Below are 22,468 nucleotides of genomic sequence, written 5' to 3'. Positions count from 1 at the left end.
CTTTTTGGCAATATAATTGAACAGAGAATGAATTTTCAAAGCCATTTCTACAATTTATTTTGGCCATTTTTTGGAGTGCAAACTTAGCTTCGGGAAACAACAGATTGTACATCAGTAGGGGTATAGTCACCTTGTTGCTTTGAGCTACAGATCTTGTATGCGGTTCCTCCTTACTCCGGCTTTGGATCCAGTGCCCTGCCGGGCTCTCTACATTGCAGCTGATCTCGCTCTGCTGCCTTCCAGCCTCCGCCCTTGCCCTGCCGGGCTCTCTACATTGCAGCCGATCACGCTCTGCTGCTTTCCAGCCTCAGCCCTTGTCCTCTGGGCTCCCTGCTCTGCAGCCTGCCTCACTCCGGCTGCCTACAGCCCTTGTCCTGTGGGCTCCCTGCTCTGCAGCCTGCCTCACTCCGGCTGCCTACAGTCCTTGTCCTCTGGGCTCCCTGCTCTGCAGCCTGCCTCACTCCGGCTGCCTACAGCCCTTGTCCTCTGGGCTACCTACCTTGCAGCTGATCACGCTCCGCTGTTTACTACCTACCTTTTTCCGCTGGGTTCTCGGCCTAGCAGCCCTCTACAGTCCTCTGCAACCTTCTACGGTCAGCGGCCCTGCCCCTCAAGGCTCACACCTTGCTGCCCGGCCCTTCTGGGTTCCTTGCCGTGCAGCCTGCTATACTCCGCTGCCCTAAGCCCTTTCCCTCTAGGCTCTCTACCTTACAGCCCTGCTCCTGTGGGCTTGCTCATCCTGCTTTACTCCGCTGCCCTAAGCCCTTTCCCTCTGGGCTCTCTATCTTACAGCCCTGCTCCTGTGGGCTTGCTCATTGCTTTCTTGCTCCTCTGAGCTCTCAACCTTGTTCCTTACTGTCCTCTGTTATTCAATCCTGCTACAGGACTTTCTCTTCATTTCCTTCTGCTAGTTTGCTATCAACTTCCTTTTCCTGGATTTGTCTGTAAGTATCTTCTCTTGTACTGTTTGTAGACCCTTTTGTACAGAGCTTGTCTGTTGATTCCCATCAGTCAACCTCTGCCCCTTCCCTTGTCTCGTTTCTACGTTACAGACACCCATAGGTGTTGTTCCAAGCCATGAGTAAACAGCGTGGGCCTCTGTAATAGCAAACTGTGCAGAAGGCTAGAGTTTTTCCTAAGGTTTGTGGAATACTCTTTTCCTATATCTGCATACACCCCTAGAGGGAATCCATTCTGTTATACCTTATTCCTTGCTACACTTGACTACTCTTCGTTCTTATTACTTTCAGCTGTGTGTGTACTATTCTGTCCACCTTACTTCGGCACAACCACCCGAAACCCTTCCTGGGTGTCCTGTGCCTCTCCTTTCAGGGTGTCATCTCATGACACTGCCAGCTCCAAGCATGCACCCTACTGGAAGTTAGATCCAGTATTTATTTGTACAAGTAAAATGTAGTCGAAACCTCATCTTGTCTTCTCTAGGAGAAGCTCTTGATTTCGGGGCACAGGGGTATTATTTATGAAGGAGAACTTGGATGTCAAGTAGCAAGCTACCTTTACCATCATTGAACATTAAATAGAATTCGGAGCCCGTCCCTAGTAGAAAGAAAGAGACGACAAACAAGCGCATAGATGAGCAAATCATTCTCCACATGCAGATCAACACAAGAAAATACTCTCGGACAGTTTATCTAAACCCCTTTCTTGGGATGCCAGACCAAACTGAGCATCGGCACAAGCAGAGTGTACGCTGTAATACATGGCAAGGATGGAACACAGATTTCCATGTGGCTGCTTTGTACATTTCAGCAATAGAAACATTCCTGAGCAGTGTAGCAGTAACCACTTTTCATCTGGTGGAATTAGCTGCAAGTCTCCCTGCTAGGGTCTTATTAGCTTTTCAATGTATACACATGTAGCAAATATGTTATGTATATACAATATAAAACACATTAGCAATAATTAAAAAGCAATTTACATAAAAGACAATAAAATACATAGCGATTACATTCATAAAACAACATTAAAATGACAATCCATTTCCATGATCTTTCACCATAGGTTGCCGACCCAATCTTAGTTGGGAGGACTTTCCCTTCATGAATCATATAATACAAATATTTCAACCCATTTCAGATACAATTTGAACATAAAATAAATAGAATTCTGATCATTTCCATCCATGAACATGTTCCACAGAATTACAGGATCGCTATAAGTAAAACAATGACTATAGGATTTTAAAATCTGATATCTAATGTGGATAAGGCTATCGCATCTCGTCAGTATGTGTTCAAGTGATTCAATTAGTTCTTCTCCACACAACCTGCAATATCTCTCCATACGATCAGGGCTTTCTGCACGCCTTCAGTTTCAAGAGCCTTACTTTTATTACATTTTAGGAGTATATATTGTCTTGCTACCCAAGACTCAGGAAAGGCAGTGATATATTTTGGAGGGTGCTTCGCTATTGTATATGCCAAATAAAAGGTCCACTATGGGCCTTGCTTGATAGTTGTACCACATTATTATCTCAATCAAATAATGTGATTTTCTTCTTTAGCCAATGTTTAACTCTCTTTGTATTATTCGCAGATATGACATCATTACATCCACCCTTCCATTTATTAATAAAGACTGCAAATATTTTTCACCACATGTCAATCCGTATGTAGTTTTCTAGGCTCAGAAAGGCCTTGACATAATTTACCATCACTGTTCTATTATTCAAAGTCATTAAGTCAACTGAACACATAAAAGATCTAGTAATAAAAATAGATAAAATAGACATTAGATCATATTTGAGATAAAGAAAATTCCAAAGTAACAGATTGAGGCATGCAAAACATTGTACGTACACTTTTTGCTTCGAATCTTTTTAGGTCAAGTGTAAATCCATGTCCCCATGTCTCAATTCCATATGTTAAAACAGTTACAATTTTCATTGAGTATAAAATTAGCAGTGCCTTTACTGACCCACCACCGATCCTCCCAATATAGGCGCTCACTGCCTCTACTAGCTTCCAGCATTTCAATTTGGCTTTATACCAATGCATCTCCCAATTTAATTTCTCATGTACTAAGAGTCCTAAATATGTATACGAGTTTACAAGCTCAAGTTTTTCCTCATGCAAACGCCAGCTCATATTGACCGATTTTTTACAACTTCCTGAGAAGACCATTAGTTTACTCTTATCAGTGTTTACTCGAAGACCACTTTGTTTAGCAAAACCATTGAGACCATTAATTAGACTTTGTAGTCCTTTTGGTGTATAATCCAAGAGTAATAAGTCGTATTCATATCCGAGCCAGTTTATTCGCTCTGTTCCAACTTTAAAGTTATCAATTGACCAAGATCAAGATCGGGCCAATAGAGATTAAATAGGGTCACCGCAATATACAGCCCTGTTTTACCCCTCTGTTTTTGGGAATAGATCCAGACAGTTGGCCTTTTATATTCAGATGCACTTTCACATTGGTATCGGAGTGGAACAACATTAGCATCCTCAAAAGGCCCTGGGGAATTTTCCATGTAATCAGTTTCCGCCAAAAGGTTGTTTCTGATGATCGTATCGAAAGTGGCACTAAAGTCTATAAATGCACCATATACTTTTGTTTTCCTACGTAACCAACGTATTGAGGATACCAGTGTAAGTATATTATGGGTTGTATGGGTTTTTCTAGATTTCACTCTGAAGCCAGATTGATACTTGCTTAAGATATCATTGTCATTTATCCACGTATTTAGGTCTGCTAGTAATAATCGTGAAAAAGCTTATGTAAGGGATATCTAGCATGGCCAGTAATCGATATCATGGATCGATGGGCTAGCACTGCTTATAGACTGCCAGTACGTGGCTCTGCCTCCATGTTTCCGGAAAAACTCCTTTCCAATTTCCATGAAGAGAAGCCACAACGGTGCTGCCCAAGTCTCTGCCGGCATCTTCAAGACAGCGTTATTTACCCCATCAGGGCCACATGCTTGTTAGCTGTTAAGTTTTTCTATTATTGCTCTTATGTCAGATCGGGATGCTTTGCATATCCAAGGAATTTCTGGGATTGCTACTGCTATTTTGTTTTTGTCACCAGAGCCTAAACTGTTATGTATTCAACCCATGTGGCTTCCTGGATACAGGTGATCGGCAACGCACTCTTTTTATTTGCTCTAATTTTTTTCCATATGCCATTCGTGTTATTGGTCGTTGCCAAATGTGCAATCGTTGGTCAACACTCATTTTCACAATTTCTTTGTGTGTTGTTGAAGCCATCGTCTGTAGTATATTTTGGCTTCCTTCATTTTTTTAATTTACCTCAATGGCATTATGGTTCCAGCCAGTAAGGGTAGATAGAGTGGCAATAGTGGGCACTTTCCGGGTTCTTGGCATAGTTGCACGAACTCTGGAATTACTTGTTCAATTACAACTTTGCCTTTTGCCAAATTCACAGGGTGCCACTGAATACGGTTACAAGCTGTATTCAGAAATAGGTCTCCCGATTTGTCATAATTTCTTTCATGGTATGATTGACCAGGCTTTTAAACAGCACACACAGTGGTAGGTGGTCGCTCCCATCCCACACCACTATTCCCATGTCTAACACCTATTTCAGTCCATTGGAATTTACAAATACATTGTAGAGGGTCTACGCGCTCTTCCCACTAACACGTGTAAATTCTCTTTGTTCATCTCCCGGAGACAATCCATTGAGGCAAGTAAGTTCATATTAATTAATCATATTGGTCCGTGAGCTAGTGGCTTTGTTTTGTTTACACTTGTTATTGGGACTTGTCTGATGGTGTCCTTGAATTTCTGGGTCACATAGGTTTAAGTTTGCATTGAAGTCTCCCATTACATATAGGGGATATTTGTTTTTGTATTTTGCTAGTACATTTCTTACAGCCTGTATGTTAGTTTATAGTGGCAGTTCTAGAAGGTGGGTCATATACATATATGATGATAAATGTCCATCCTGGTCTTGATGTTTTCCCAACCAGCACTAGATTCGAATCACATGACATTTCAGTTACAGTCCAAGGTGGACTGACCGATATCAATAGGTCGGCTTTAAGGCGGCGTAAGCGGCCTTTTGTTTTTGTATCGTTACCTGCCCATCTAGTTGCAAATTCTCAGCTAGCCAAGTTTCTTGTAATACGATTATACTAAATATTTCCATGTAAGACCACATGCCATTTTCGTTCCAAGAATATAATCGGTCAATGTCATCGACTCAGCACGGACAGGTGGGATTTGAAGGCGAGTGGTAACCATTGCCATTATCCTTTTTCTTTCTTTCTTTCCTTCCACAATGTTACTGGATTTATCGAGAGCAGTCTCAGTAGGGGCTATCATATCATGTAGGGTGCATTGTGTTACGTTGGTGGTCAATACGTTGCTTGCCCTCGAGATTTCTTGGATGGTAGTTATTGATCGAGAGCACATACTGGCGGCTCTTGTCGTATCTTTATTTTCCCATTAACTTGCCCTATTATATCATTTTTGTTTTTTCGATCAATGGTTATGTTATACGATCTCATTTTCTCGGTGAAAATCTACAATGCTACATGAGTATCATAATTGAAATAATCCACCCTCATATTTTAATATGTATTCCAATGTGATATCAGACTGAAACTAAAGGTTTGAGATTCTTGTTTTAGTGTGTTCCATTTGGTCTATAACTCTAATGTCATCTGATATTATCATTAGTAGGCCAACAATGGAGTGAAATATTTGTAAGACGGCTGACCTATTTATTGGTGGAAAATGTATATCTTCTACAGTCGGTTTTATTTGTTAAGCTTTCACAACGATCTCCTTATTAGGGGTGGGACCAGATCTCAGTTTATTTGGGGACCATAGATCTGTCAATTTTATTCGTCTTATCCCACCTAACGAGACACTTGAGTTTCGGTGGGCAGTGTCCTCTTTTGGTTGAGACTGATTAGGTACTAAGTTATTTAGAGAAGTATTTTTTTAGGTAGAATTCTCTGTTATGGGAACATTACTCGCTGTTTTAGGCACTAATATATCTCCACTGGGGGCAGTTGACTTTTTCAGTTTATAATAATGCCAACCATAACAACGCTCTTGTCACACCTGCCCCCTTAAAGTCATCACTGACTCTAAGCCAGTATTAAACTTCAAAAAGATAACCACCTTCTTCCAAAAAAAAACAATCACATTGACTCGAACTGAAGAATAAAATGCAGCGCAAGAGATTGTGTCAGAACTAAATCTATCTCTGAGTTGCTTAGGGACTAAACTCATTGATTATGTTCTCCAAATAAAAAGTAAAAAGGCTATTCCAATTCAAGTTAGATTCCCAATCGCAGAAGCCTCTGAAACTTTGCTACCCTGAAATGGTTTAGCGAGTGAACAAAGCAGGGATCAGGATGATGCATGTCATTGGGATTGCGAGAAAAACACACCTAATGTCATGAGCGGGGAAAGAACTGACCCAGGTGAAAAAATAGAAAACAAACCAGATCCAACGGTGCCTCCTCCAGAGAAAATCCAAGCCATGATACACAATGAGGGGACAAATTGTCTTATCGACTTAAATGACTCAAATATAAATATAGACCTACCTCTCATGAATGATGAGGTTGAATATGGGAAATGACAGACATAACATCTACTCCATGTGTGATGTCAATTGACCCTCAAACTTTCTTTGCAAATCCACAAATTGACTCTGACCAACAAGAGTATCCAGTACAATTTGAAATAGGGTGCACCAAAGAAGAGCTAGAGTCGCCGACGGAAAACACCAATTCCCCCAAGACAGAGCGACCAAGATCTAATGAAATAACTATGGACTCAGTGCTATTAGACAACAGCGAAAGCAGTATGACGTCTAATGAAATGTTCCTTTCATTTAAATGTTTACTGACTACGCTTGTAAACACCTGTAGTAAACTCGAGAACAAACTGGATATCCAATCTGTGCTTTTGCATAAATGTATTGACAAAAGTCAGAAAACAATGCAGGATCAAAATACTAATACTAGTGGCAATGTGATGAGTACCAAGTTCACATTTAAGACCAATAAACTCCCACAGAAACTGATAAGTCTACCATCTGGACGCACAATGATAACTAAACTACCCACCGTATCAAAACATTTACCAAACAGGAATAAAAATAAAACCATATCACAGGCATTTATGTATGCGCGAAGCACAAAAGTTAAAAACAATGCCTGTAGCGTGAAAGCGAAAAATGTACAAGGGAACATAATTGAACAGAAGGAGCCATCAACTAATGATTCGTCAATAGAAAATAAAGACAAACTGAAAACGCAACTGCCCCCAGCGGAGAAATATTAGTGCCTAAAACAGCGGGTAATGTTCGCATAACAGAGAATCCGACCTCAATAAATACTTCTCTAAATAACTTAGTACCTAATCAGTCTCAACCAAAAGAGGACACTGCACACCCAAACTCAAGTGTCTCGTTAGGTGGGATAGGACAAATAAAATTGACATATCTATGGCCACCAAATAAACTGAGATCTGGTCCCGCCCCTAATAAGAAGATCGTTGTGAAAGCTTCACAAATAAAACTGACTGTAGAAGATATATATTTTCCACCAATAAATAGGTCAGCCGTCTTACAAATATTTCACTCCATTGTTGGCCTACGAATGATAATATCAGATGACCTTAGAATTGTAGACCAAATGGAACACAATAAAACAAGCATCTCAAACATTTAGTTTGAGTCTGATACCACATTGGAATACATATTAAAACATGAGGGTGAATTATTTTGATTATGATACTCATGTAGCATTGTAGAACTTCACCCTGAGATAATTAGATCCTATAACATACCCATTGATCGGAAAAACAAAAATGATATAATAGGGCAAGTTAATGGGGAAATTAAAGATACAAGAGCCAATATGTGCTCTGGAGCAATAACTACCATCCAAGAAATCTCTAGGGCAAGCAATGTATTGACCACCAACGTAACACAATGCACCCTACATGATATGATAGCCCCTACTGAGACTGCTCTCGATAAATCCAGTAACATTGTGGAAGGAAAGGAAGAAGAAGGATATTGGCAATGGTTACCACTCACCTTCAAATTCCACCTGTCCGTGCTGAGTCAATGACATTGACCCATTATATTCTTGGAACGAAAATGGCCTGTGGTCTTACATGGAAATATTTAGTATAATCGTATTACAAGAAACTTGGCTAGCTGAGAATTTGCAACTAGATGGGCAGGTAACAATACAAAAACCAGCGACAAAAGGCTGCTTAGGCCGCCTTTAAGCCGGCCTATTGATATCGGTCAGTCCACCTTGGACTGTAACTGAAATGTCATGTGATTCAAACCTAGTGCTGGTTGGGGAAATATCAAGACCAGGATGGACATTTATCATCATAGATGTATATGACCCACATTCTAGAACTGCTACTAAAACTAACATACAGGCTGTAAGAAATGTACTAGCAAAATACAAAAACAAATATCCCCCTATATGTTATGGGAGACTTCAATGCAAACTTAAACCTATGTGACCCAGAAATTCAAGGACACCATCGGGCAAGTCCCAATAACAAGTGTAAACAAAACAAAGCCACTAGCACATGGACCAATATGATAATTCATATGAACTTACTTGCCTCAATGGATTGTCTCTGGGAGATGAACAAAGAGCATTTACACGTGTTAGTGGGAAGAGTGCGTCGACCCTCGACAATGTATTTGTAAATTCCAATGGACTAAAATGGGTGTTAGACATGGGAATAGTGGTGCGGGATGAGAGCGACCACCTACCACTGTGTGTGCTGTTTAAAAGCCTGGTCAATCATGCCATGAAAGAAATTATGACAAATCGGGAGACATATTTCTGAATACGGCTTGTAACCGTATTCAGTGGCACCCTGTGAATTTGGCAAAAGGCAAAGTTGTAAGTGAACAAGTAATTCCAGAGTTCGTGCAACTATGCCAAGAACCTGGAAATCGGCCACTAGCGCCACTATCGCCACTCCCTTACTGGCTGGAACCATAATGCCATTGGGGTAAATAAAAAAAAATGAAGAAGCCAAAATATATTACAGACGATGGCTTCAACAACACACAAAGAAATTGTGAAAATGAGTGTTGACCAAAGATTGCACATTTGGCAACGACCAATAACACGACCGGCATATGGCAAAAAATGAGAGCAAATAAAAAGAGTGCGTTGCCGATCAACTGTATCCAGGAAGCCACATGGGTTGAATACATAAACACTTTAGGCGCTGGTGACAAAAACAAAATAAAAGTAGCAATCCCAGAAATTCCTTGGATATGCAAAGCATCCCGATCCGACAGAAGAGCGATAATAGAAAAACTTAACAGCTCACGGGCATGTGGCCCTGATATTAAATATTTATTTTACTGGTTACCTTTATTACATTTTGGCAAGTTGAACTTTCATCAACACTACTTTGGGAGTACTAATTCTAAGATCAGTGTGTGATAAATCACTCTCTGGTCTGGTCTACGGGTGGCTAAAAGCTTGCTATTAGGGACCACTTTGCAATCTTTATCAATATCTCATCAATGTGACAATTTTTTACAACCAGTGGAAAAATTTGGTTTGGCTGGACTCTCATCTTGAAATCTATCATTACATTCCCTAAACCACAGCTCAAACTTAAATTGTTCTAGAGAGGTGCCAGTAGCAAATTCATGTTGTCTTTGTGGAGGTCCCATAATAAAACCTGGGATACCCCATACCAAATCCTCTTCATCCTGTGCCTCTTCCATAATATGAATAGGTTTGCACTGAATGTTAAACAAATTGGTAGTTACCTGACATTGAGTGAGGCAGTAGATGATACCCTTTTTGCCAATATCATTCAATATCCGTTCTTCCAAATCTGGTGGGATTGTAAGACTAGCCAAGGGTTTAGATGTGCATCTGCAGACTCTTAGCGTTACCACAGAGACAAGCTTGTTTTGTTGCCCCACTCTTCTCAACCCCAAGACATAGGGGAGCAGAGTATTTGACCTTATGTATTTTGCCAGCCTTGTCAGAGCATGTGTTAGAGCAATTGCGTTTCCTCTAAAATATGAATTGCTGTTGGGACACTTCTCCGTCTTTCCATTGGGAAAGGAAATGTCTTTTCCTCGACGGGTACTTTTAGATAGAATAGGAATGCTGCTTTGCTTACCTGGTAAAACCACTATATCGTCTGGTGGGGACAGTGATAAACTAGGAGGGGACTTGTTTTGCTTTTTGATCGCCAACACCAGACTTCTATCCTTCCTCTTGTAATTCACACTCATTTAAAATGTGGTGGGTGATCTTGATCATAGGAATCTTCTTCCCCTAACCTGTTTCTGCGACTCAATGTCCTCCTCTTTGTCAACTTCCTAATCATGGAGGATGTCCCCCCCACCCCTGATATAAATCATAGGTCAAGTAACCTTCTGAAGAAATGTGTTCCATACATTATTTTCTTGCACAACTAAGGGATGTGCTTGTTCCTTAGTTACTGTTGCATTGCATGCTTTGGTACTCTGAGCTCCATCTTCTTCCGAATAGGAGTCTTCAAGTTGATCTTATGAAGTGGGTCTTACCCACTGACAGAGGTGTAGTTTGTCTTTCTCTTCTGTGCTTTCAAGGGGTCATATTGTGTTGCAATGGTTTGTGTGAATTATAACACGTCTTGCGACATGACTGGAGGTGTGCCATTCTCTTATTCAGAAGAGATATCCTGTCCGATTTGAAGCAGGTCTTGAATGACATTTCCAGTGAACGAATCACACTCTGAACCGTGGATGAATTGGATTAAAGTCTTGCTCACAGGATATGGAAAGTCTCAGTTAGTGTGGAAACTGACTTCCTTTGTCCTGCTTGCCATGTGAGGAGTTTGGTAACAGGGTCACCAAATGATAGTGATTTAACCAAGGATGAAGCTTAATTATTTTACTTCCCATGGACACCTTGCTTGTGGAGCGTAGCTTGCTCATAGACAGGCCATGAATGGATTGCCAGATAATGAGGGGCCGGCTGAACATGTGCCATATCTTGACATGCGTTGTCAACGCTTTGTTGCAGATTCCTTCATTGACTAGTATTGCTTATCCGGTCTGCTAGTTGACAAACTTGAATCATGTTGGTATTGAAGGCAAAATTGGCAAAATCTAAAAACCGTAACCGAGATAGACAATGTTTAGAATATTTGTTTTCTAAGAAGTTGTATCGTGCTTTTACACAAAGTACTCCAGGATACTACGCATAGGTCGAAATACTCAGTATATGAATATCAATGAAGATCCCTTGATAGGAACGTTATATGTGCTGGGATACTTGGAAAGTGTTTTTAGTTTGAGTACACAAGACAAGTCACTGTTTATGAAATGGATAAGTGATGAGACATACAATATTTTTTAAAAAGAAGACCACAGCACCACAGGCGGTATTATGTGGTTGGACAATTTACCAAATGCATTCACTTATCAAAATTGTAGGAATTAGTATAACATGTACAACCTTTTCTTGATAAGCTGTGTTGACAACATTTTGTATTTTTATATCTGGTTCGGAATGAAAACATTAACAAAATGGCATAGATTGTTAAATGAATCACACAAACACAGTGCGAATGAAGTCAGAAGTGGAAGGAGCTTAATTATTGAACAGTACAAACATTTAGAAACAAACAGAATATCTTTCACAGCATTTGTGCACCTACAAATTAAGTCCAAAAGCATTTTTATGTTACTCAGCTTTTATACTAACCACCACCATAGCGATCTTAGAGCCCTGAGGATTTGCTAAAGTGTAGCGCATTGTGCCCCCACCAGTGGTTAATCAGACCACGGTCATAGAGGAAACAGAAAAAGATGTTAGAACTAGGAGTAGGGCTGAGCAAACAACTTGGAAAGATAGGAAGGTGTTGAGGAGGAGTCTTAGTAATTTGATATTAGAAATCATTTATACTGTGCCAAATCACTAAGGTAGAGGTCTCAAAGTACAGAATATTGCCTAGAAGTTGGTTTATCATGCACCTGCCTGTGGCATTCAGACCTTAGTGTGCTGTGGCAATGTAAAGAAGCAGTGGCGGAGGACAGATAAAAGTAAGAGAGGCAGGACAGTTTAATGGAAGGAGGAGGAGGTCTAAAATTTTGTAAGATGTGTACAACTGTGTTAATTATGACCAAGTCAGAATATTTGTGTAGAGGAGCAACAATTGGATCAAATGATGTTAAAAGCACTATCGATATGGACAATTCCACGTTCTTGCAATATGGGAGCTCGCAAACAAAGGCTGTTCATTAGGCCTGAAGCTAATGTCCCGAGACAGTGCAGACTTGCAAGGTCAACCTTCAAACAGAAGACACTGGCATGAAGCCTGCCGTTGAGAGAGGGTGGCCCAACTGGGAAAAAAGGAAGAGTGGACGTATCTCCAACCACCTGGGTTTCATTTCCATGTACGTGCGGCTAACAAGCCGAATGTCCAAGGATGAATTTGGGTTGCTAACCAATTAGAATAGCCTGCCATGCACTTTTACATACAATATTGCATATCATTAGTCCGCTGCCACATTTTCTGCTATGACGAGCACCCTATACCACGTGGTTAGAAGTAGCTCAGGGTGTGTCTTACAGAACAGAGACCACCAATAAGGAACTAAAAAAACTGGGTGTATTACCTTAATTGTTGTGCCTACAGATTCCTGATAGTTTTAATAATACACAGATGCACACAGTGTGATTGAATCCTTTTATATTTTTTAATTAACATCCGCTCTTATTGTTAATATATCATTTTTGCACAGCGGTCACTCATTGATTTGGTTTGTATTGATGTTTTAGGCCAACATTTTGGAGTCCCTAGTGTTCCTAGGAACTAGTATTGCTTATCCGTTGATAATATGGAAAATTCTCTTTTGTGAAGGAACACTAGGGACTCCAAAATTTTGCCCTAAATCATCTATACAGACCAAATCAATGAGTGGCCGCTGTGCAAAAATGATATATTAACAATAAGAGTGGATGTTAAGAAAAAAATATGAAAAGATTCAACCACACTGTGTGCATCTGTGTATTATTAAAACTAGCAGGAATCTGTAGGCGAAACAATTAAGGTAATGCACCCATTATTTTTCATTTACTTCAAACAATGGGCAATCTCAATGACTATTACCGTGCAGCCACAGATATTCTATCAGAAATGACTGAAAGCTAACAATAGTGAGCTCGCAGATAGATGACGCATCTAGTATTATATAAGCTACAAATAAATTATAGGAATTGATGAGGGTTTATTCGCCCTGCTTTACTTCTTAAAGCCCTATTTTACCATCACCTTTGACCATGTCCGGTTTTGGGTCCGATGTATTTTGCTGGTAATTCCATCTAGCACAACAGATGCTTCAAGGTGCTAGAGGACATTTGGTAGCAGTGCGGATGGTTCTGGCCTAATTGACCTAGAGCCCAGACCTAGAACCCAGACCTATGTTCCCGGACAACCGATGACACCCGCCATAAACAGACGAGAGCAGAGTTCCCTGCGGTGAACGGCGCACTAAACCAAAATCACGTGATCGATATATAGTCGACAGGTCCCCCTTTGAAGAAATTCCTTTTTGGTCCACGCAGGTGCCCCGCAGATGAAAGGCAAACTGGTTGATTACGGGAGAGTCAATGCCGGGGGACTGGAGCCGAGGACCAGAAGTAAGAAGACCATCGTAGTTGGTAAAAGCATATGGGAGGAAGGATTGTAATTATGTCATGTTGTAAATAAGAGGCATAGAGAGTAACTGGATTTTTGGGGATTATATAAAGAAGAGAGATAAGGATGAGTCAAATTCACTCTATAGTTCCATAGAAGAAGATTAAGGATTCCTACTGGCAGAGCCAGGTAGAGGAGCGAGTGTCAAACCCCCAGAGGGGGTAAATAAAAAGAGAGGAGAATACATCCACTAAGGTAATGGGGAAGACGTATGTACAGGGGGAATGTATATATATTGAAAGTGTACATATATAAAGGATATTATACAAGTGTATAAAAGATAGTGTGTTTAAAACGAACAGCAGAAAACAAAGAAAGAAAAGTACAAGATACATTTAAAAGGATGTTTTCCAAACCCTTTTTTGACAAAGGATCCACGTCGATCAAAAGGTTAGAATTAGACGAAACCAAAATAGAAGTAAAGAAGACAGTCTAAAGATACTAAATACCAAGAACGATATCAAAATAATTAAGGTAAAGTGTTAAAGAAGTACGAAAATTTGTGTCAAATACATTTTGTTTTCAAAAACAATAGACGAAGATAGGGGAAAGTTCCTGATCTTCTGGAATACAAGTGGCGATTGATGGTGCCTACTCAAAAATATTGAAACAATATATTTAATTAATTTGGAAGTAAGCGAAAAACTTGAGTAAGTATTGACAGTTTGAATTGGCTTGTCGTAATGGAAGAAACACCTGCCACACACCTGTGTACAGTTAAGATTATGCAGTACCCTTCCGAATGGATTAAGGGCACGGCCAATACAACATTTATAAATGTACAAGAATGACAAAGAAGATCCATTCTATAAGGTATGGATGCTTAGTCAGCATAAAGGGGAAGAAGCAGGTGAGAGAAAAAGGAATGTAAACGAAGGGACAAGCGAAGAAAGCACTTAGCGCAGAGAGGAGAGGTTAGAAGAGAAACAAGAAGAAATAGAAGCCCAAAGATTGAAAGCACGTAGGTTACAAAGAAGACACGAGGAAGAGGAATTAGGGGAAATAAGGAGGAGGGAGGAAGAAATGAACAGAAGCAGGGGATTTAAAGACAATGAGATTGAATATTTATGCTGTAGAAGCATGATACCCATAGAAATGCAAGAGCAAACTGAAGAAGAGAGGGTCACAGCCGTCTCGTGAAGGGTGGCAAGGAACATTAGATATGCCAAGATGGAGACAGAGCATAGGAACAAGAATGGGGAGACTATATAGACAAATGAGGGATAAGGAAGGGTATAGAACTCAAAAGGGCGAGCAATGAGCATCCTTTAGGGGAACAGGAGGAAGTTTAGATGACGTCAAAGCAGAGGATCTTAGAACTATATCCTTAAGTAGGTTAGATCTTGAGGACGCGGAAGAGGATAAATAGCCATACGAGTTGGGGCATAATGATGTCAGACGAGGAAAGGAAACAAAATAAGAAACGTATGAAGATGGCGCATATGGATTTTCAAGAGAATCAAGCATAGACAAAGGGGTAAAATTGTTAGATCTAGAGGACCCTATAAGGAAAATACTGGAACCAACACCATATACTGAGCAACCACAAATACGATTGTATAGTACAGGGGATCCATCCCGCCTTATGATGGCAGACTAAGGGTATTGCCAGGGAGAAAACAAGCAGGCTGCCTGGAAGACAAGGACTGTGGGTAGGTATGACAAAGGATCAGGGTTTTCACAATATTAGAGAAAGGGGGGGGGGGGGGTCGACCACAATATATACCATGGCCCAGATGGATAAGGATAATTTAAAATGCACACTGCCGAGTTTGACTTCCGATGCAGCAAAATGGATTAAGGAATTCGAGAAAAGGACGCCAGGAATGACATTAGCTATAGGCGATATACAAGGCCTATTATCAGGATGTAATGAAGAGGAAGTAGAGGGGTGTAAGTAGAAATGAGGGCGTAGCCAGCCAGGCGAGTGGGTAGAGATTTGGGAAAGGGAGTGCATCAACAGGCTCACAGTGGACCATTTGGTCGATTACAATATGAATCAGAAAATCATTTGGACTGACATGCACCCATGCATCCCAAAACATTGCACTCTTAAACTAATAGTCACAAGTTGGTGTAGGATAAAAGAAGATTAACATAACATGTGGAAAATTGTTTGACCAATGAGCAGTGGAGTAAGATAATGTGGAAAAACAACAAGCATAAAGGGCTACACAAAAAGATTCTTCGCAGCATCACTCACCTCATCAATTGCTTGCCAATTAAGTCAAGGAGAGGAGCTTGTTTTTTTTTAAAAAAAATTGGACCTCTGAATAACACAGGCCCACCAACTGAGTAAAGCAACGTTCACTCTACAGGACTTGCAGGAAAACCTTTTGCAATAACAGTTCAAGATGTTAGCATCCCAATTTCTTTAGAACTATCCACAGTCTAACCAGCGTGCCTCACATCCAAGACGGTGCCCTGTGGCCTTGGCCAATTTACAATTCATACCTAGAAACCAGAAAGCCTAAATTGAACCAAGTAGGTTAGCAATAAAAAAGGGTTCAAACTTTACAAAGGCTGGAAAAAGGCCTCTACAGCAGATTCAAGTCCCTAAGGCTATGTTGACATCAAGAGTCCCAATCCAGGTGTTAAAAAAACATTAATGTGAAAGACACAACCAGCCCATCTCACTTAGGAAATACCACATGAGAGATCACAGAGCTATCGGCAAACTCGTGCGAGGCAAACTAAATCTATCCACCCCTCACAATCTGGATAGGTTGAAAGAGCGTGTAACAGAGCAGGCCCATGTCCATCTTTAGGGCATGACTGGTAGAGTGAACGGAAGACAGAAAATACCTTATCTGTGAATTTGGAAACTAAACACAAACTCTGCCAAAAAGAAAAGGTGCTCTGAAGCTGAACAAAAATGGTCACCATCCTTTTACAGGTCAGCAATGTTCCCACCTGATACCATCACTGACACAGTTATGTCAGTATGTCAACAATATTTTACTATGGGGTACCAACAGAGCCAGACAAATGTCTAACAACCAAAGGAAAGCTATTCACTTCCTGAGTACGCAATCGGCAGTCATCTTCATCATATTTCACAGTCATCAGTAAGAAGCCATCCCAACTGCATCAGTTGTATTCCACTTAGAATTCCAGATAGTTAAAAAAAATATGTTTAAATAGGGTAACCATGCTACAAGTGTGCAGGGTCACATGCTATGTATTTCAGGTGGTGTCCAGCTAGAGCACAATTCAGTCAACCGCTTCAAGTCAAGCTATAAAGACTCGACATAAGTATCATATAGGTAACCGGGTCAATCTCAAAAGTTGGGAGATAATGCAGTGCCATTAAAACGAGTTTGCTCTCTCTAATCAAGAACTCTATACTACTGAGGGAAACACTTAACAGTGAGGAGTAACATACAAAAAGGCACAATTAATGGAGGCCATCTACAAGAGCTCACAAAAGAACAAGCAAGTTTCCTAAGCACTTTCGCGAGCAAAGAAAAATAATTACCAGTGGTAGCTGTACATATAGAAACAGGATGTTGGCATCCATAGAGGTGTTGGAAGTGGAACTTTTTATGTCTTGTATACCTAGTGTGGTAGGTCAGACGAAGGGAAAAAAGTAGTTTTCAGATCCAACAAATTATTTATTGAAGTAAGAGGAAAATAACCTATCCCTATTCTATGGGTTTCCCTACCTAATAAAACTAACTAGTGTGCTCGTCATCAGTAGTGAAGTCCAAAAAGTAAACCGTCTGTCCCCCATCCCACAGCTAATCTCTTCTGGCCCTACCACCAAGGGAAGAAAAAAAAAATCAGGAGATTGACTCCTGGATAGGTTGTTCAGCCCAAATATGTGATTTCCAAATTAGTTCTTGGTTATCTCTTGAATTAATTCCTTTAGTTCTTCTCAGGGACTTTTCCACTCCACAGACGTCTCCTTTCCTTTTAGAGATTACCTTTTTCTCTTCAATATATTGAGTGTTTACGCCATTGGGGTACATTCTCTTAAAGTGCCTCTGTAAGGTTCCCTTTCCTCAGCACTTTGGAGGAACCCAGATGTCCCTTCTCCTGATCGTGATTCTCTGTATTCCTTTGTTTTCTTATTTTCCCCCATTAACAATGTATTTTACACAAATCTTTTGGTCTATTAAGCTGCTTTTAGCGTTGGCCTAAATCGGATATTCCCAACCACTGCAAGGGTTTTGTTGCTCAGTTCCTGTCCATGTAGTGTTTAATGAGAAACATTCCAATAAGTCTCTCTTTAGGGTTATTCTGGTTATTAATAACACTTGTCTCCTCAATGGGACGATTAGGCAGAGTCTCGTAGTTATTCTCGCTCTTACAAACACTTGTGTCACTGGGACAAGTAAGCAGAGTGTCCCTCCTCCCTGTATCCCTCTCCGTGACTCCCGCCTCTCCAGTCACCTTCTTGTTCACAGGCTAGTGTCACTGGATCTCTCTTCAGGATAACTCTCGACATTGGAACGCTTTATGTGGTCACACTGTGACTCTTACCGCCGCCCCCGGGGAAAATGTTGCATAGCGGGTTCACCTCCCTAGCCTCAAAGGGAAAAGCTCCCCCTATGGAGAGCTGACTGAATCTCGCGATTCATCACAAAAGTCATAAAGCGTTAAGAAGTCCTTCCATAAGAGGGCAGAAGTTTCAATATGGATGTTCAACAGAGAACTTCTGGAAGAAATTAGGATTTTTCAAGACAGATGTGTGCCATTGGGCTTCTAAGAGCAAGAAACAGGTTACACCAATCTACGTTCTAATTGATGAAACATTTAAGAAAGGTCTATGCAGTAAACTGACTTGTAGTGATATCAGTGCACATGAGGATATTCATCAGTACCTTTGGTGCTGCCATAAATAATGATTGTATACACACAAAGCCGAACATAGCTCAAGCAAGTTATAAGTGCCTCAACAATATTCCACCATTAAGATGGGACCAGCATTACGGCTTCTCTGCTGTGTGACCAAGAAAATAAAGAAAAACAAACCTGGATGCAATAGCCTGGTCTCCAGTGCCGTTTTCAGTGAAGTAAGCAGTTGCTGTCTCTGATTTGTCCTTTCCAGGCAGTATTTTAGGTCTTCAATTGCTGGTTTAGAATCTGGAAAATCTAAGCAGAAAACGCATTGCTTTCAAAAGACATCAAAAACAAACCAGTGTTACGGCCCTATACAGTAGTGTTCTGGCATAAAAACCAGGGCTCTGGGTACAAAAGGTACTCTATGACAGCACACAATCATCCACAAAGCATAACAATACAACGTGGTAGACTACCAACTAGAAATAACTGGATTACCTTCATGGGTATAATTAAAATTGGCTCATATTTTGATATTTTTGCAATATTGGAGATGTCGACTACCATACACCTGTACTGTGAGACACTAATAGATAATACAACAGTACAAATGGTGCTTCTTCCCACTTGCACAAAAAGGCCGAATACTACCAACCGATATTGTTGCCGCCTTGGATTCCATATAATTTTCTCAATCGGTGAAAGGGTCCACTCATGCCGGGGGACACACGATCGACTGGGTACTATCACATTGGTTACCAATCATTAATATGTCTGTAACCCCCTGCCGATGGTCCGATCATCATCTTTTTATTTTTAAAGCATACCCCCAGTGCCTCCTTTAAGACTTGACACTGTCCCTAGATCTACAAAAAGAACTGGAAACTTGAAAAACATGGCATTGTAGAAGCGGACCATTGAACTCATGTCCAGACTTGGTCATCTGTAAGAGTTCAATAATGCAATGGACCTGTCCATACATTTTACCAACACTCTGAATAAGCCACTGATACTCTAGCCCCACTCAAAATTAAACCTATAAAACGAGAAACAAATAGCAATACCTGGTTTAGTGAGCCTCGACCTTATACATTTGAAAAGGGCGGTGGAAAGAAAATGGCGTAAAAACCCATCTCCAGAATCACTCTCCTCCTATAAACAATCAGGGGGAAAGAAGTTTAAGCCTGCCATTGTTTCGGCCAAAACCTCCTAGGAACCTAGGAGAACACAGGCTAAATCGAGTTTGAAGGAGCTCTTCAGGATTCTGGGAAAATTTGAGGGGAAGACGTGTACAAGATTGGCCCTAATTAAGGATTCTACCTGGTGTCAAGAAATCCATGATGTGTTTTGTCTCTAAAATTGCAATACATCAGCAAACTATTAATGATCAAAAGGGGGACTCCTTAGGGGATATTCCAGACGGAGATACTCCCCCTAAACCCCCAGCTGCAAAGGACAGGCCTGTATTCAATTTCACCCAATGGACCAAGGCCGAAATACTGCAGATCATAGCTGGCATGAAGCCCGCCTCCTGCAGGGGCGACAGTTGTCCATCCAGGCTCCCTATAGGCTGCCTGGATATTTTAGGTCCATGGGTGACAAACCTGGTGAATCTCTCTTTTAGCGAAGGCCACATCCTCCTTCTCCTTAAAGAGGCGTGAATCACACCTTTATTGAAAAAGAATAACCTCGACCCGGTGCTTGCAAAACATTACAGCCCAAAAACCAATGTGCCTTTCCTACTTAAGGTCATGCACTTGTGGCCCACATTCAGTTCCAGAAATGTATTGAAAATATCAACATTCTGGGCCCACGGCAATCTGGCTTCAGAGCCAGATATGGCACTGAGACCGCCATGCTGGACTTGAAATCCAAGCTGTATAGCATCGTGGACGGAGGCCAGCTAGCCCGTCTGATGCTGCTCTACCTTTCCGCTGCTTTTGACCTGGTCGACCACTCATTGTTTGATGGCTAGGTTAGGGACCCTGGTGGGTTGTTTGGGACTTGCAGCACGGTGGGCCGCGTCCTTCTTGGGGCCCCGCAATGCAACGGTCGTCACTGATGACGCCAGTGCTATGCCAGTGGCTACCTCTTGCAGGGTTCCACAGGGTTCCTGTATTTCGCCCACCCTCTTTAATATTTACATCTTACTGTTTCTGGCGCTCCTTGATGACCTGAGTGTCCTTTATACCAATTATGCTGATAATACCCAGGTCGTCATGGAGCTCTCAGGTATCTATTCACAGGACGCCTTGGCCATTAATACCATCTATGCTGCTATGCAAGCTTAGATGGCAGCCAATTCCCTTGCTTTGAACACCGACAGGACATAGCTCTTGATCATCGCCTCTGGGCCCAAATTAGAAAAACTTGCTTCAGATTATAAAACGCTTCAATATCGCTGAAAGCATTATCACTTTGGCAAAGAGTGTGAAGATGTTTGGCGTTGTTCTGGAAGCCGAGTTAACGACGAAATATTTAGGTTTAGTCACAAAAACCACTAATAGGCAGTATCTCCAAGTATAATCAGTATGCTGTTGCTGGTATCAGGTAATAATATCCCCAACAAAAATATCGCCGTAAATATGGCCGTTTGGTTCGCCATAGGCAATATTTTTATTGGGGATATTATGTGGGAGCGGGGGTGTCCCCCGCACATTAAAAAATGATATCGGGGTTGCGGGGGTGTCCCCCGCAGGGTTCATTGTGAATTTTGCCACAAAAATATGGCAATTTTTTCTATCACAATATTTTTGCGGCAAAATTATCACATGGAACCCTGTTGCCCGAGCCCAGAAGTGAACTAAACATGCCTCCTGCCTGGACACTAGACAAACTGACTCTGGACACTAGAGAGTAGGAGCCACTATCGCAAAACAACTCAACAGCTGGACAATAATCTTAAGGACCAGCCAAGGAAAACATTTCATGTTGCAAGCCACTAACTAGCCAGCCACTCGTCCTCTCAGGCCTCCACTTGCATACACACAGCACAGAATGTCTTACTTGCCTGAGTCTATTCTCACTAGCGCATGCAAGTGCACATTTTGAAGACTGAAAGCAATAAGCATGAACTAACTTTTTCATGACTTGAACTTTGCATGCATAGCACTAGCGACTGGCATGTTTTAAGTTCCTTACCTGTAACCATTGTTCTACAGAATGGGTCTGGCATGGATTCACATTCTCATGAATATTCCTCGTCGTCAGGCTGGGAATCCTCTGTAAAAGCAAAAACAGTTCCCCTTTCACTTAAAAACTGTATTTCTCCTCTAAACCAATCACTGTCCTCTGGGTCATACTGCCCCCATCCAATGACAGTCCCCTCCCTAAGCCACACCTCTGGAAACCATCTTCAGATATCGTAAGCACATAAAGTGGCAGTATGACCAAGAAGAGCCGCAGACAGGCCGGAAGGAGGGTTTGCATGTGAATCCATGCCATACCCATGCTGGAGAACAATAGTTACAGGCAAGTAACTTAAACCTTCTCCAGCATGGGGTCTGGCATGGATTCACAAGCTCATGAATAACAAACACATAGCAGTACAACATTACACAATCACGGGAGGTGGCAAGGCTCAACAGAAGCAAATCACTCTTACCTCCGGAAGAGACTTAACTCAATCGAACAAGTTGCGTATCCCTGTTGACGCAGTAGAACTTTTTGAAGGTGTGAGTGGACCGCAACGTAACAGCCCTGCAGATGTCCAGCAGGGGCACACCAGACAGGAACGCAGTCGTAGCGATCGCTCTGGTGGAGTGGGCTCTCGGACAGCAGGGCAGCGGTTGGTTCGCCAATTTATGGCAGTGCGGGATGCAGCCAGAGAGCCACCTTGAGATGGATCACTTGGGCAAGGACTTCCCATGGTTCACATGACCAAAGTTTACTAACAGTCTAGAAGTCTCTCACAAACTCTTTGTGCGTGTCACATAGAACTTCAGGGCAAAGCAACGTCCAGTGAGTGCAAGGCC

At 41.4% G+C, this 22,468-nt stretch overlaps 1 protein-coding gene across 1 annotated transcript in view; it reads right to left on the bottom strand.

Annotated features, from left to right (window-relative positions):
• The window catches only part of ANAPC2 (anaphase promoting complex subunit 2), a 649,174-nt gene that overhangs the window by 426,127 nt on the left and 200,579 nt on the right, over positions 1–22,468 (bottom strand). Inside the window, exon 5 of the mRNA XM_069609853.1 lies at positions 18,687–18,806. Coding sequence (XP_069465954.1) covers positions 18,687–18,806 — 120 coding nt within the window. The remainder of the gene's footprint in view (positions 1–18,686; positions 18,807–22,468) is intronic.

Source organism: Ambystoma mexicanum, chromosome 8, assembly GCF_040938575.1.
Source record: "Ambystoma mexicanum isolate Mex_15411 chromosome 8, UKY_AmexF1_1, whole genome shotgun sequence".
NCBI classification, from domain to species: Eukaryota; Metazoa; Chordata; class Amphibia; order Caudata; family Ambystomatidae; genus Ambystoma; species Ambystoma mexicanum.
This window is presented reverse-complemented; position numbering and strand designations above follow the sequence as displayed.